We start from the raw sequence: 17,739 nt of genomic DNA, 5'->3' as shown, positions 1-17,739 counted from the left end.
GCTTCACATAGAGATAACATTTGTGTGTCAGCGATGCATCACCGCTCTCCCAGGTTGTCTAACTCTGGAAAGAACGAAGATGAGAATAAATCATTGCAGAACAGCCTTCTATTCCTTACTAATAGTGAGCGGTATCTGCAGCAGATGATCCTGTTAGCAGTGACGCGTTCTGCTATCTGATGTCCAACGGTGGGAGAGTAGTACTGACTTACTGCACGCCACTGCTACCAGCGTTCGACAACATCGGAGAGGAGTGCAAGTCACTGCCGACAGGACTGTCTGCTGCAGATAAAGCTCAGTAGAGGTAACTTACAGAACGCTGTTCCACCCTGATTTCTTCTCATCACTGCTCTTCCCTGCATTGAATAAGCCGGGAGAGCGATGCTGCTGTTCATAAGGTTAACACTGATTAGCTGCAGCACAGCCAAATAGTGTTAGTTTTGGTTGTGTCATCTTCTCCACAGCTGCACAGCACAGTTCAAGCACTGAACTGTGCTTCATAAAGCGTGCGCTCCCCTTGCCATCACAGCTACAGTGAAGGGAACAGAGAAAAATGGCTTCCTGTTACTGCCCTAAAGACTAACAGATGGCTCTCCTGACAGTCTAACAGTAAGTGTAAATGGGGGGCCTTGAGTCAGAGGTGATAGAAGGGGAGGGGACTAAATCACTTAGGAATTAATGTGGGCCCCATTCCCTTATTTCTTTTGCCCATCTCCTAGTATCCCCCCTGAGTAAGCAACCCCTCCCCTGTATCACCCCTAACTGAACCCCCTCCCCCTGTATCACCCAACTGAGTCCCTTCTCCCATTGTATCACCTCTCACTGACTGAGCCCCCTCTACCGTATCACCCCAGCATTCCCCCTGACTGACTGAGCCCCCTCCCCATTATCACCCATGATTGAACCCTTCTTCCTATATAACCCCTCACTGGTTGAGCCCCCTTCCCCTGTATTACCCAACTGAGTCCCTTCCCCCACTCTATCACCTCTGACTAACTGAGCCCCCTCCACCGTATGACCCTACTGACTGAGCCCCCTCTGCCGGTAACAAACCTGACTGACTTTGCACTTTCTCCTTGTATCATCCCAGACTCACTGCGCCCCCTCCCTCTATCACCTCTGATTGAGCTCCTTTCATAGTATAACCCCCAACTGACTTAAGCCGCTTGTCCCTCTGTATCACCCATTCACATCGAAGGACAGTTATCATTGAGTTTGCATCAAAATATGGGTGCCAGCTCATTCTTTAACATTAAAGCATCACTCCAATGTTTGTCAGCACTTTACTAGAGTATCCCGGCATCTGATCTAATGCTCACCCTCCAGTGTTTTCACCGTTCTTTGGCACCGCTCCAGTCCCGCAGCGCCATCTAGTGCTTGTCTCATTTGACTGGCCAGAAGCCAGACAGTTTGTCACAAGCACTCAATGCAAGTCTATGAGAGCCATGAAATACTGGAGCTACTGGCAGGTTACAAACTCTCGGAAACCGATGACAGCATCGGTGATAGAGTGTGAAGACACCAGAGGCTGAGTATATGGTAAGGTCAGGAACCTTACATTAGAAGCACCCCTCCAGCGGTAAAATACAATAAACCCTGGAGTGGTGATTTAAGAAGTGTACTACCTTGTACTATACTCTGATATTAGCATGTTTTATCACATAATTGATGGTATTTATTTGTATATAGCTACATGGTGGGCCCCAAAATTGATTTTCTCTGGTGTGCCCAGGGTACTCCAGTCCGATACTGTGCGGTGGTCGCATGCCCTCTTACACTATGCTGCAAGTGCGAAAAATAGTGTGAAAACCAAAAGTCACCTAATTTTAGTTCAATTGACAGTTGCATCAAACGTTTACGACTTTTCACAGCTTTTACAATACAATATTGGCATACAGGATTACATGAATCAGGTTGAGTCTACCATTCACTGGGTAGTTCATCAATATGGAAACTGGTAGGAGTCAGACACCCACTGATCAGCTTCTGAAAAACTGCTCTGGCAGCGTCCAGAATTAAGCAATGTACAGGAAGAACACAGCAGCACCATATCTCCTTGTGACGCAGACAAGTAGTGCACTTTAGTACAAACTGAAGTTAAACGTACTACAGAACTAGGAAGCAAACACCTCAATTTGGAAGGGAGGCATTAAAGGGAACCAGTCACCAGATTTGTCCCCTATAAGCTTCAGCCCCAACCAGTAAACCCCTGTACACGACAATCGTGTGATCTCCCCCAACACAAGCATGAATTTAATCTAAAAAGATAAGGGCTTAGACACAGTTAATAGTGCACTCCTAGCTTTGCTTTGTATTAACGATGTTAGTACAAAATATGGTGGCACACACTGTCTGTATGCTACCAAACTGGGTTTCCAAATCTGAAATGCTGCAGGAAACAAAATAGTAAACATACAGTATATATGGGGGGGTGTGTACATTATATATATTCAGCAAATATTCAGCAGTCACTTACCTGTCCATTTGTTATTCTTGTAAAAATGGTGTTTTTGTCCTGTAGTTTTATTCCCAGATCTAAGAAAGTTAATTTATTTGTGCTCACTTCAAACTTGTCATTTGCAAATAGAGCACCAGAAATCCGGTTGTAACACTCAGGAGGCACAAGGCCTCTCTTTTTTGGGACTGCACACCAGTCAAATCTAATAATAAAAAAAGATAAAAATATAAAGCTCAAATTAAAACAAAATATCCCAAAATCTAAAAGGTTTCCCTTTTTTTTTTTTTTTTACATTTTCTGCACCAAATCTGCACCTCCTGGTACAAAAATGCAACAAAAAACTCATGCAGTTTTGGTGCGTTTTTTCCACATGCGTTTTGAGCGAAGTCAATGGCTGAAAGGACTATAAAAAAAAAAAAAAAAAAAAAAGGCAGGACAAAATAAATGTCTTAATGAAAGATTTTATGCATTTTATGCATTTCTGCAAGTAGAAAAAAAAGCACCGTGCACTTCAGAAGTCTCAAACCTTGCTAGCTTCAGGATAGTTTATACACATTATATTGGGCATCAATGGATGACCAAATCAAAGGAGTGGCGCCATTTCCCAATAAAAAACAATCTTTATTTAAACATATATTTAAAATATTTTAGCATAAGGGTACCGAATAAAAGAGAGACACAGGCAGGAGAAGTACTTAAATCCCAGGGATTTTGTATTTTGGAGTGCTATAAGCTAATTGTTAGGACATGAGGTTGTTAATAGCTTCAGGATAGGCATGCAGATTTTGGTGCCGTTTCCTTAGAAGAAGAAAAGAAACTACTACAGAGTGCACATACCCTTAAGTGATTTTTCTGTCAGGGAGGTTGAGATTGCATAAAGGTTTGGATGACATTTTATCTGTACGCTTCCACAGAATACTAACTTTCAATAATGAAATTCCTTTGCTGTGTTGTAAGACCTTGTGCACACGTTGGGTTTCTTTATGCCGTTTTAAAAAAAATCTGCACCAAAATTTGCATGCCTTCTCCTGAAACCAGCAAAGTCTGAGATTTCTGAAGTGCTGTGCCAATGCTGCATTTTTATTCCTTACAGATTTGGGACAGATTTTGACGCAGAGAAAATTTGCAGCATGTCATTTATTTGTCTGGATTTGCAGCGTATTTTTATTTTTTTTTCCATCAGACTTCAACTTTGTGATGGGAAAAAAAAACGTGTCAAATCGACAGGAGTGTTCACAATGAGTTTTTGGGGCGGTTTTGCAACATTTTTAAACACAAAAAAACCCACATTGCTAAAACAGCATGTAATGTCATCAGGAGCAAAACAAAACAAACAGAAAAATGGTTCAAACAGGAAATGACATCAAGATAGATTTTTTTTTTATTACCCTAACTTTGACAGTCTCTTCCTTGTCGCATGGAAAATACGCATGCTCAAAAAATGCTGCAAAAACGCACCAAAACCTCGGGTGGATTTTGGTGTATTTTTCTGCCACAAGCTGCAGAAATTTTCTGCACCAAATCTGCAGTGTGTGCACATACCCTAAGCAGTCTAAGGACCATAACTTTTCTGTTAAATGCAACAAAGTCAGGAAAATCCCACAGCTACAAATCAAAATCATATAAAATGATGGCCGGTGTACTGACTACTACTGTATTTAACATGAGTAAATTTGATTCGTTATTTCTGAACACAACCACATTGTATATTATAAAAGGGGGTGTCCACACTTGTTGTAATGCTATTCGTGTAGTCAAACTATTCAGTGATTAGAATTTTGTGTTGAATCGTTCTATTATCTCAAATTTATCACAAGCCTTACTCTTGGATTGTAGTATAAGGAATCAGTCTTCCATTCCAGAAACATTCAAAGATTGGTCTCTTCCCTCTAGCTTCTTTTTCCACAAGGATACAATCATCATCGACATCATCAAGGTCTTCATTATCTCCTAAGATATTAACACAGTTATATTAACACAGATATTTAACACCATTCAGATAACATTCAGAAAATGTGCATGTACACTGTGTTTTCAACAACCATGTATAAATAAAAAACATTTACCTTCCATAATTTATGAGACTTTTCATTTTTTTTTTCCTTATTTGGTTAAATAATTGTCTTTTTTTGCAATACGTGGTGCGTAATTTGTCATTTTTATATTTGTAATATAAAAATATATTAATAGTCTTAAGATATAGGTAGAAAATATAAAGAAAAAGTTCGGGGTTTTTATACCATATTTCACTTTTTTTTTTTTTAATATTTTTGAAAGCCAAAAAAAAAGCAACATCAAATTGTGTCCTGCTTTCCCTTACCAATATTACTAATATTTTTTTGTTGCCACCTCCCCCATTCAGACGTTTTTCCAAAAAAAGTTGCACACTTTTTGCGCCATTTTCTGCGACTCTTAGAGTTCTCATTTTTCGGGACATGGGGCTCACTGACTATTTTTTGCGTCTTGAGCTGTCGTTTTTAATGGTTCTATTTCTTCACAGAAGCTATGTTTTGATCTCCTGTTATTGCATTTTGAGCAAAATTTGTGACTACAAAAAAACCGTAATTTTGGCGTTTTGCATTTTTTGCTGCTACGCCGTGTACAGATCAGATTAATTGATTTTATATTTTGCTAAATTGGGTATTACTGAATGCAGAGATACTAAATATGTGTATATAATTTTTTTTAACCCTTTAATTTTCAGTGGGGCAAATGAGCGGTGATTTGAACTTTTATTTCTTTCAAAACTTTTTTTTTTTTTCTTATTTTACTATTCCCCTAGGGGACTATAAGCATCAGCAGTCTGATCGCAGATTCATTTCAATATTGCTGCACAGCTCTGATCAGCAGAAATGCTCGTCTTCTGTAACAGCCACTGCTCTGCCATCTATTACAGGAAGTGAGTCATGATAGCAACATGAGTCATCATATACCCCTGTGCTACAATGGCAACCATCGGCTCCCCGTGATCACGTTTTGACAGAGCAATTTAAGGGGTTTACAGGCACACGTTTGCTGTACTAATCAGCAGACATGTGCGGGGGTGGGAGTGGGGGGGGATTGCATCAGGCTCACTGCAGCAGGTGGCAGTGACTGATTACCCTTTACTGATTTAGGACATACCAGTACAGTCCTCGGTCGTTAAGGGATTAAGCGAGCTCTCATCACTACAACAATGCCAAGCATGTGAACCTTAACTGTTTAGGCACATGGTAGGGCTCAAAAGGGAGAAAAGGGACATTTGGAATTGGGAGCACAGATTTTGATGGATTTCGTTTTTAAGGGGGAAATCATAGCGTTTTTCCAAAGCCTTAGTGCTACGAGTAATGTGGAATCCACCTATATTTCCGTTAACAGATGACAGACCTGAGTGGGGGCTTGTGTTTTTGTGGGTTGAGTTTAATGCTGCTACTTGGTGGCAATTTGGGTAGAGAACATTTTGGATCAGTTCATATTTTTCCTGTGCGCAATGTTGAGCAATTCCATCTACATTTCCAAAATGATTTAGGTGAAACCCCTGACAGATTCATTCACTAATGAGGCAGCAGAGTTACTCCACACTCTGTTCAGCTGTGTCTGTCTTTTCAAAGGTGAACAAAACTGTTGATGACCGCACTTTTGTGCACATTTAAAAATTGTGTGCAAAAAGATGTACACAGCCGGACCACAGGCCAGATGTGAGGACAAAATGACTCCCTCTGCTTCATTACAGTGAATTTTCCATTGAGAATTTTATTTGAATCACGATTTTCAAAGATTTACACGTAAATCCTGGTGTAAGCGCTCAGTATAGAGCGCAGGATAAAAGTAGAGTAGCGCCATACTGCGACCTTTTGGAGGCAGAATGAACAAAATCAACAACAGTTGAAAAATTGGCTTTATTTTTTACGCCCTTCAACTTGTGGTCTAAGTGATTAAGCGGCTTTATTCCTCAGGCCAGTACGATTACAGTGATTCCAGATTTAATATATATATACCAGATTTTGAAGACTATAGTTTCTCATTTTTCTGCGGGCAGTCAATTGTAGTAATAAAAAAACAACTAATCCCGCAAAAAAGTGGGATGAGTTGAGGTTTCTTATTACTACAATTTTGGGCCACTTTTTTTTTTTTTTGAACCATAAATTTTATTGATTTTTAACAAAAATTGAACATACATGTTAAAAGTTATTTTGTCCAGTCGGTTATCCTTAATAGTAAAGATTATCCATTCCCAGTCATTCGTTGCTAACAATCGATCTGTCAACATATAATATCAAACCCCAATGATTATACCGCCACTTCAGCACCAGATGGACGTGAGCACCAGCATTCCCCTTCTCCTATTCTCACCTGGAATCGGAGTAATCTAGCCACTTCCCCCATGTTACTTCGAACTTGAACCCTCTATTTTTAATTGCAATCATCCGCTCCATGCTACAATTGTGTTGCATCTTGGTCCTTATTTCTTGAGCAGTCGGAACCTGCGGTGTTTTCCATTTACTCGCAATACACACTCTTACCACTGTCAGAAATTGTACGGTTATTATTACATCATTGTAATCCATGTCTTCCAGGCCTATAGACAACAGAGCTTTTTCGGGGCCCAGCTCCATATTATATCCCAGTATTGAACTTAAGCACTGCTGTGTTTCTGTCCAAACTGGTTGTATCATCCCACACTCCCACCAGATGTGAAGCAATGAACCCGGTTGGTTGTTACACCTCCAACATTTATCTGAGATCCGAGGGTATGTTTTCTTTAGTCTTACTGGCGTGTAATACCACCTATAGGAGTTTCCTTGATATCTCTAAATGGTTGATACAATGGGACATTTTTTGTGTATTTGAAACGAATACTCCCATTGTTCTTCCAGGAATTGAGTTTGCAAATCTTTTTCCCATCTCTTCCCATATGGTAAGGAGTGCGGGTTTTGTGTGTCATTCAGGGCTTCATACGCCCTTGATATCCCCCCTTTTGTGTCTTTGTTAACCTCAAACAAATTTTCATATGATGATACCAACTCCTGTTGTTTTGTTTTCACATTTGACAATAAGTGTCTAATTTGGAGGTATTTGTAAAAGTCTATCTTATTTACCCCTAATGTGCTAACAAGGTCACCAAACGGTCTAAGCTCCAAGTTATTCATGATGTCTCCTACCTTGGTTATCCCTTTTTAAATCCACTCCCCCAGATTCATATTTTGGATCATTTTACCAATAATGGTTATCGGGAGCTTATGTGTTCTTGTGGGGAGTAGTCTCTGCCCCACCTTCTGTGATAACCAAATGTTTGCTCCCGCTCGTATTGTGAGGTAACCTGGTGATTGCTCTTTTTTGGCTAAACGTAGATACCACATATATGAGGCCATAGAGGAATGTCCCACCAGTTGTGCTTCCAATTTTATCCAGGCTTTTGGGGAGTTCCCATCCCACCAGTATCTCAGTTGATCTAGCATAGTAGCTCGGTAGTATGCACGTACACATGGGCATCCTAGCCCCCCTGACCTTATTGGCATGAATAGGAATTTTGCCGATACTCTCGCTTTTTGTCGGTTCCATATGAAACTCATTATTAGCTTATTGAGGGTGTGCAGTGGTATTTGAATAGGTAGGTTGCGAAAGTAATATAGGATTTGGGGTAATATTTTTACTACTGATATCCAGCCTAACCAGGATATCATTGCCTTGGGGTATGCTTGTATTTCCTTATTTATATTTTGCAATAGATTTGCATAGTTTATTTTTCCCAGGTTTTTGATCGGATAAGTTAATTGAATCCCTAAGGTATGGGATTTTGTCTGCCTTCCAAGTCAGTGGATACTGTACCATTAGTTTCTGTTTTGTGGCCTGTGGGATACCCATATCAAGGATTAAGCATTTACTCAGATTAATTTTATAGTAGCTAACTTGCCCAAATTGGGTAATTATTCTAAATATATGAGGTAGGGAGACCTCAGGGTTCATGACACATAGTATGACGTCATCTGCAAATAGGCCTATCTTGTTCTCCAAGGCTTCCACACTGATCCCGGAGATTTCTCTCTCCTTCCTTATGGCCTGAGCAAATGGTTCCAGCAATAGAACGAATATCAGGGGGGAGAGAGGGCACCCCTGCCTCGTTCCATTTGTTATATTAAATCTTGAGGACAAATACCCATTTGAATATACCTGGGCCAAGGGCTTAGAGTATAGTGCCATGATGGATGATCGGATCGATCCCTCAAAACTAAAGCCTCAAAGCGTCTTTTCCATGAATCCCCAGTGGATTCTGTCAAACGCCTTCTCCGCGTCCAAAGATAGGAGCAGAGAAGGTGTTCGACTCACCTTCATATAAGATATCAGGTCAATAAGGCGTCGGGTTCCGTCACTGGTCTGTCTATTTTTGACAAATCCAACTTGGTCCCAGTGAATTAGCTCAGGGAGGATGTGCAGGAGCCTTAGAGATAATGCTTTAGCATATAATTTGACGTCCGTATTTAATAATGAGATTGGCCGAAAATTTGCTGGAGTGTCTGGGTCCTTTCCAGGTTTGGGCAGGGTAATAATATGAGCATTCAGCATTTCTACAGGAAAGGAGCTGTTCTTAGTGGCCTCATTGAACACTCTTACCAGGTATGGTGAGACTGAGTTTTTATACTTTTTATAGTAGTCATTTGGAATGCCATCTGGTCCCGGGGCCTTGTGTAATGTCAGGGTATCTATAGCTCTATGAATTTCCAATGTTGTAAGTGCCTGGGAGAGCAATTCCTTCTGTGTAATTGATAGTTTTGGTAGATTTACTGATTCTAAAAATGTCATTATTTCTGCGTCATTTGGTTGGTGGGTCAGTTTGTCTCCTTTTAAGTTGTATAGGGTTTTCGTAATACTTAGCGAATTCGTTTGCAATTTGCTGAGGGTCCATTATTTTTTCCTTGTTGGGGCCAGTTAAGTATGGGATACGGGATTTTGCTGCACGTATTTTCACCTGTTTAGCCAACAGTTCCCCCGATTTATTTCCTTGCCAATAATACTTAATTTTGAGTTTTTTGAGGACATGCTCGTCTGTGTGTAGATTAAGCTCATGTAGCTGTTTATGTAGATCTGAGATCTCCGCCGCTCTAGTGGGTGAGTAGGATTGTTTATGCAATCTATGTAAATTCCCCAGCTTAGTTTGGATATCAGTTACTGCCATTTGCGTAGTTTTTTTGTAATGTGAGGCCTGTTTTATAAAATGCCCTCTCATGACCGCCTTGTGTGCACACCATAGGGTTGTGTCCGATACTTCTCTATTGTCATTTTGTGCAAAATAATCTTGGATGGTTTGCTGCGTTTGTGGTGCGTAAGTAGGGTGGTTCAAGATATAAGTATTGCGCCTCCATATTGGAGATTTATCTATTTCATGCTTCTCCTCTATTTCCAGTGTGATGGGAGCGTGGTCACTCCAAGTGATAGTTCCTATTTTTGAGGCTAACACTCGTGGAATTACTGTTTTATCAACTAGAATTAATCAATTCTTGTGTAGGTATTGTGCGGGTGTGAAAGAAACGTGTAATCTCTTGTGGATGGATTCTTTAATCTCCAAACGTCATATAATTCATGTGTGTGAAACAGTTTTGTAAGTGGCCTAGGGTTAAGTTTTTTTGATCTAGATGTGGAATCCATGTTTGGCCACAGTGCTACATTGAAATCCCCTACTAGTATTAGAGGGCCCTTTTTAACTTTGTTGGCTTTTACTATTGTTTTCCTAATGTGTGTATATTGTCCTTTATTAGGGGCATATGCAATTACTAGTGTGTATGGGATATTGTTAAACATTGTAATATAATATATCGTCTATGAGGATCTATAATTTGGTTTGTTTGAGAAAAAGCAACCGAATCCCTTATTGCAATTGTCACCCTTCCTTTCTTCCGATCAGCTGGTGCCAGTAGCACATGCGGGAATCTTTTATGTTTTAATCTACTCGTATCTCCACTGTTTAAGTGAGTCTCCTGTACACACAATATGTCTGCATTGTTCTTCAATGCTTCTTTCCATTATGTTGACCTCTTGTATGGGGAATTTAGACCTTTGGCGTTAATAAATATGAATTTAACCCCCATCTAAATGTTTTGTCTTGTTTGCTAAATGTCTCTGCTGTGTATATTTTGTCCCTTTTCTCTTATGTGAACTGATGGGGCACACTGTTACACTCTCAATTTCATACTCATCTACATTACTGATGCCCACGTCCATCGTATGACCACGTCGCTTCATACCCCCCTCTTTCTTTCCCACAATTCCGACTGGAAGTTTCTTCAGCTGTAAATAAAAAAAAAAACAAAAAACAGAAACACAAACACAAGTAACTGTTGCACAAGTAACCTTGCTCTCAAGAGCGAAAACATAGGGTGCCCTTATGGGCTTCCCATATCGGGTATCAGGAGCCAAACTTCTCAAACAAAATTTGGCCTGGGCTCTGACATATTCCCCAGGAGTAGACCAGGAAAAAGAAAAAAGCCTGTTCAAAAGAGAAACAGAAAAATAAAACAAAGAATAAAAAAGGAAAAAAAATTTAGGAAAAAATTCAGGTAAATTCTCAGTGTGGAGAAAAGAAAAAAAAAAAAAAAGGAGAAAAAAAAACAGAAAACCAAGATTTCCAAGAAATCCAGGAAAAGGGTCCATTTCCAAGTCCCGATATCGTATGGGGTCCATGCCATAAGTGACCCCCGGCTTTTTCAGTCCCGAATTTTCTTCCCAAAGAGGGGCCTTACTGCTCTCAGTCTCTTTATCCAAATAGCGAATCCCAAAGAACTCTTCTGTAAAGGATCAATTAGCGGAGTTCAATTCTGGTTTTTCAATCTCTGCTCCTGGCGGCTTAAACACTTTCTCTACATGCAGAATTCATGCTTTGGACCAATCCTCCGCGATTTGTCGTGGTAGTAGGTTTCTTTCCAGGCCTTCCCTGACTGTAGAGGGTAGATTCCACTCCTTGCAGAGTCGTAAGGCTTGTTCCGGGCTGCTTGCCACATGCCTTGTGCCCATCTTTAGTTATTATGAGCTTTACTGGGAAACCCCATTTGTATGGGATGTTGTGATCCCTTTGTATCCCTGTGCATGATGAGAATGCCTTTCTGCGTGTTAAAGTGAATGCCGATAAGTCTGCATATATGGATATATCTTTAAAACGATCAGGCAGAGATGGTGGGTTTCGAGCTGCCTCCATCACTTTTTCTTTGATGTGGAAGAAATGTATTCTATTACATCTCTGGGTATTGAGGCTGGGAGATGCTTAGGAAGCCTGTGGGCTCTGTCCAGAACCAGATCCATCTGCGTTGAGTCCGGCATCAGGCATGAGAAATAATCAGTGAAAAGTTCTTTGAGAGTATCTTTTTTAACAGTCTCTGAAATACCTCTCAGTCTGACGACGTTGCGGCGTGATCTGTCCTCCATATCCGCTATTTGAGCTTTAGTGCGTCTACCTCTTCATCTATAGACACAACTGAATCCACCACCTCACTGTGCGCCGTTGTTAGCTCCGCCATCTTATCTTCTATGTGAGACGTGCGTTCTCCTATGGCATTAATGTCCCTTTGCATAGATCTAAGCATATTTTGCATATCTTTTTTAAATGTGGACATTATTTCAGACATAAGCTGTCTCAAAGTATGCTCATTGAGTGGCTCTGCAGCTGTAACATTTGTATTGCGATGCCTGTACTCTGTAGTGCTGCTGGTATTGTTGAGGATAAAGAATTGAGTATCCAAAAATACTTAATTCAGCCATTTCATAGACTCAGTTATATAGTTCAGTAGATGTGAACTAACACACATATTTGTGAATGCTTTTGTTTCTTATTAACATGTATATATGTATATTGCATATTCAGTGTATTTTCCTTAAACTCAGTATATACTAGGATATATATGTATAGCTTGAATATGGCCACCATTTCCTGGTTTACACCCAAGACAGATGGACAAAGAGAAATTCCTGGATCCTAGACTGACCAATCAACGGAGAATATGTAGATCTCTCTACGTCATGAAGCCCTGACTTACGATACTTGATTGGACTAAAACTTTTGTTCACACCCCCTTACTGTTTGGTCTAGAGTCTCTTTCAAACAATAAAGAACACACTTGGTTAAGAGCCCGTCATGGAGATAGATGTAACTGACTTGCTGTGCAGTTATTTCTCATTCTCGTGTGCACCCATGACATTTTAATTAGAAGCAGCAGCCGGATATCAAGAGATCCTTTGAGTCTCATCATCATCGTCATTCTGACCTTGACAGTTGGCGCACCAAGTGTGGGGCAACCGAGAAGAGTGAGTCAGAGCTTCCACTTTCCGGACGTCTGGGGCTACTCCACAAGTATCCAGGTGTTGCTCGATATCGAGGACTTGATCACCCTCCGTTTCACGGTAAGAACATCATATACATTGTGTGTGCTGTTTTACCTGTGGATCGAGACACCTGGCGAAAGTGGGTGGTCACTAGTCCGGAGAATGGTAGTGCACCGGAGACCTAACGGTGTGCCTGTCACTCGCCGGTGGGCTAGAAGGACCCAGCTCCCATAGGGGCTAGGGGTAGGTTGTAAAGTATCCGGCTGTCTGTAATTAGAAATGGGGTGTTTTCTTGAGTAGCTGTTTATTTGTATATAAGTGTATGGTTAATCAAGCTTGTGATTTCTCTGTTTGGTTCTCGGAGAGTTAATTGCCTGTAGTTTTTTCTTCTTCGCTGTGAACAAAGGGAGAAGGGGGGTCTGGTTAAGCCCAGGGATATCCATGACAGTCTTTCTATTGAGAACAAAGAATGCGAGGGGGGGGGGAGCAGAAGCCCACTGAAGCAGCTACATCTTTACATTCTTACACTCAGAGGAAGCAAAAAGGTGGGGGCTATATGTCCACCAGCTGCTTGAGGCAGAGCGGAGATCAAGTTACACAGCTCAGTCTCTGCTGTCTTTTAGTTAAGAAGCAAGGGGGGTGGAGGGTGAAGAGGCAGACGCTGGGTGTTACAACAGCGCAGCTCTTTGGAGAGAGGAGGGGTCAGTGGAGGTTGCTGCAGCCTTTGTATTACAGCAAGTTGTCATGATTTGAAAGAAAGACAAGTGTTATTTTAGTTTGGATTTGAGAGAAATTAACTAGTTTATGCGTTTTTCAGCATTTTGTAATTGTTGGTTTGTTTTTGGAACAGAGAGATAAGGGAATTGGCGTGTCCCCCAGTGTTTTATTTATATATATATATATATAAAATACATCGATTCTTGTGTTAATAGCCGGAAATAGGAACACGTGGAGAACGGTATTAGTATCCACGTGTTGGACGCTGAAAAAGTGCGTCCGCTTACACGGGAAAGAGGGGGAGGGATTCCGGTGGTGGAGAAAAGTGTTTTGAACCAGCGTATTCCCCTGAGTATTAACTCATGCACTGCTATGTGAGACGCCGGAAAAATAGGAACGTACGAGGAACGGTATTGTATTCGTACGTTGGACGTCGCAGTATGTCCTTATTGCATAGTAGGGAAGCGGGAAGAGGGTTCAGTTGGATGTGGCCAATCCAGCTAGAGCACTGTATACTCTGTTCAAGAAGAGATTGTTTTTTAGTAGGAGCTGAGAACGCTGTCGCCCTAGTTACAAAAAACGGAAAAAATATAAAAGATTGCAAAAAGTTGTGTAATATCGTTGGACTACCACTAGATGGCAGGCTGCAACCCATGTATTGAAGTTCAGATTAATCTGTAGTGAGTTTATAATGAAGAACAAAGACCTCATTCACTGTCTGTTGCTGTTTGTAGAATCACTAAATATTTTTCTCTAGCGGTGCCTTATTGTTCTTCTCTAGAAGTCATTATATCTGGTGCTAATCATATCTCTCCTTTGTATGCTGAAATGCACATTTACAGGCACCAAAAGTATCCCTGGTTTACTACGTAGTTCCAGCCACTCCCAGTACACCCAGGGAGTCACAACATGGATGCTGCACCCGGAAGTCAGGTGCCTGGAACTTCCTGTGGCAGCCGTCTTGCTACACCCACTGATGGCAGTACACCTCATAAGCCACACCCCTCGAAATGGCTCTTTGTTCAAAGCTCTCCACCCATCCCCGGTGGGAGGTGTTCTGTGGTATAAATGACTAACATATTTGAATAAGTATAAATTGTATATTTGTTTACTCAGTTATCCCATAAATGCAAGTCAAAGATAAGTAAGTGAAATTTTTACAGAAATGATGTGGAAATAGATCTGTTCACATAAAATTAATTGGTATTTTAAAAGTCCTGCAGCATTATATCATAAAATAAAATAGAGGAAGGTAAATATATATATATCTTTGTATTATGTTAGTTAATTTAAAACAAAAATCGTAAACGACTTACCCCTACTGATGTCAAAATGTATCAAATCCATTTGTAAAAAGGAATTAGGAAAAATGTATAATGTATCCAATGTAGATTTTGCTAATGGATGTGTTCACTGCTACGTCTTTGTTATAACAAAGGTTGAGTTTTTTTCCTTCTTCCTGTCTCACTTTTAAGAAGAATGGAATGTGTCTCTCTCCAATAGTGACGTGAGTTTGGTTTAACCCTTAGAGTTCAGGATTTCCCATTTTTAGTTTGCTGCTTATACCTGAATAGGGAATATTAAATTTTATGGGATGTGCGATATAATTTGTGTTGTTTTGTGTTTAATGGCGATTTATTTGAACAATATATTTTTATTTTGTGACTCTATCACCTTTTCTGTTTTTACGATTATTTCTAAACCATTCATATATTTTTTGCCAGTTAGTCGCCTAGTCACAGCTGTCATTTCATCATGTCTCAGTCGTTTCTAGTATGAAAGGTTTTTCTTTTCTTTATGGATACAGTGTTGTTTATTGTAAAGTTTTAAAATTCCCCAGTAATGTATATTGTTGTGAGATGTACGTTATTTTCAGTGTTTGTTCCTTTTAGTATGTGGCTAATTTATTACCTGCTATTTTATCTTTTCTTTTAGGGAATACCAGTATACAAATGCTGAATTTTGCCATATTGGTAAATAAACAATTAAACAAGGGGGGAATAAGGTATTAATTATATTCTCCAGTTTCTTGGAGGGCGCAGCAGGCATATTAGATAGGTTTTGAAGTTGACCTTGGTTTTGAAGCTGACCTGTTTCCCATAGGTTATGTTTATTAGATTACTATGGGGTATATCTGTTAACTGAAATAGGAAAGTCTTGTCTTATATGTTTATTTGTTTATTTATTTGTTTGTTTATTTATTTAGTATTTTCAGTCATGTGAGGTATAGATGACCACTAACTGTATTATGATCAGAGATGAAGTTATAAGAATGATCTAATGTATATTTTTAAGTTTTTGTTTTTATAGATGAAACCAGATGGTGGTCGATTCTGCACTGGATATGTTGCTGTTTACACCACATGAGGTAGATCTAAATTCGACCACTCCCTCCGATCCTATTGATACAGGAGACAGTGATGCATTAATGCCTCTCTTGATGGGTAGAACAGGAGTGGGTAAGAGTCTTTAGAGGTGTATGTAGGTTGTAGATTTTTTCCTGTTGTCAAATGAATTAGGTATGCCGAAAAGAAAGTCTAGATCTGAGCTGATGGATTCGGATGGAGATCCTTGCACAGGTGCAGCTGACCAAGAAGCAGTGAACGGGCCTAGAGTTGAGAGTCTTTCACCAATACCGACCATGCCTTGGTGACATTGGTCACGTCAGTGACTTCTGTTACTCCTTGTGTTCTTAAATCCCTACAGGAACAAGCGATACAACAAGGAATGGAGTGTGACATGCAGGGAGCCAGCTGACTGAGGAAGGTCTGTGGACAAAGGGTGGTAAGCTTTCTCTGCCATGAGAGCTCTTCTTAATGATGGCCCAGGTAACATCTGTGAAAGACAATTGTCAGCGTGTGCTTTGGTGACACCGGGTTCAGTACCCAGGTGGGCAGATTCACCCAGTCTTGTGAGACAAGTGCTTAGAATGAAGTGAGAAAAAACTGTAAAGAGTCCGTAGAAACACCCTGCACCTGCTCTACCCATTCTTAGAGACTGCAAACTGATTATAGATGTATATCATGAGCACGTTGTATGCAAGTCTGTGCGTGTTGTGTAAATTTCTCTCCAGGTTTGGTCAGAGGCATTCCTGTGCAGAAAACGACATTATTGTTGAGAAGCACATGAAGGTGGTATGTAAAGAAAAATGTGTTTACAAAAAGTGTATATTTTATAGAAAAGTGGAAACTAGTAAATGGTGTATAAAATGTATATGTTCTGTTTTCTTTTTGCAATAAGCAGGTCTTTATGTAAGATGTTTTTTGGTTTAGCATAGACATGTATATTTTTATATAATTGACTGAATAGTGTGCTAAACAGGTGTATTCTCCAATTCCAGATCTTAAATCAGAGCTATTAGCATATGGTCTCCAGTCAGGAGACTGATTGATCCTAAAGGACAAGCGAGAAAGAGCCATGAGTCAACACTAGAGGAGCTGATCCAACCACAGAAAATCTATGGATCCACACCTCGCATTGCAGAAGGGTTAATCAACCAGAGCTGCACTGAGCGTTCTGCTCATACTTATCCTTTTCAGAAAACCCTGTACAGTTTTAGACCAGTCTTGCCAGAACAGTTAGAAGAGAGGACTTAGAGAACCTTGAGACATGGGAAAGTCCAACTACAAAGGGTGAGGACTCGCCTAGGAGTCCTTGGTCTCAAACCGGTGAAGAAAACCCCTTTCCCCTTTCCGCCCATGTTTCAACGTTCAGTTAGGCAGGTTTTTCAACATATCTTTCTACCTCTCTTCCTAAGGGAACACAGTACCCTTAGAATTTAGAAATGGCAGAAGTAAGTCTTTAGGGGGGACTGTTGAGGATAAAGAATTGAGTATCCAAAAATACTTAATTCAGCCATTTCATAGACTCAGTTATATAGTTCAGTAGATGTGAACTAACACACATATTTGTGAATGCTTTTGTTTCTTATTAACATGTATATATGTATATTGCATATTCAGTGTATTTTCCTTAAACTCAGTATATACTAGGATATATATGTATAGCTTGAATATGGCCACCATTTCCTGGTTTACACCCAAGACAGATGGACAAAGAGAAATTCCTGGATCCTAGACTGACCAATCAACGGAGAATATGTAGATCTCTCTACGTCATGAAGCCCTGACTTACGATACTTGATTGGACTAAAACTTTTGTTCACACCCCCTTACTGTTTGGTCTAGAGTCTCTTTCAAACAATAAAGAACACACTTGGTTAAGAGCCCGTCATGGAGATAGATGTAACTGACTTGCTGTGCAGTTATTTCTCATTC

The 17,739-nt window shown here is 40.2% G+C and overlaps 1 protein-coding gene across 1 annotated transcript in view; it reads right to left on the bottom strand.

Moving 5' to 3' along the window:
- The window catches only part of SMCHD1 (structural maintenance of chromosomes flexible hinge domain containing 1), a 437,194-nt gene that overhangs the window by 309,534 nt on the left and 109,921 nt on the right, over window positions 1–17,739 (bottom strand). The window contains exons 11-12 of the mRNA XM_075316053.1: window positions 4,282–4,408; window positions 2,477–2,660 (exon numbers count right to left, since the gene is read on the bottom strand). Of these exons, the coding sequence (XP_075172168.1) occupies window positions 2,477–2,660; window positions 4,282–4,408 (311 nt within the window). The remainder of the gene's footprint in view (window positions 1–2,476; window positions 2,661–4,281; window positions 4,409–17,739) is intronic.

The sequence above is a fragment of the Anomaloglossus baeobatrachus genome, chromosome 6 (genome assembly GCF_048569485.1).
Source record: "Anomaloglossus baeobatrachus isolate aAnoBae1 chromosome 6, aAnoBae1.hap1, whole genome shotgun sequence".
In the NCBI taxonomy this organism is placed as follows: Eukaryota; Metazoa; Chordata; class Amphibia; order Anura; family Aromobatidae; genus Anomaloglossus; species Anomaloglossus baeobatrachus.
This window is presented reverse-complemented; position numbering and strand designations above follow the sequence as displayed.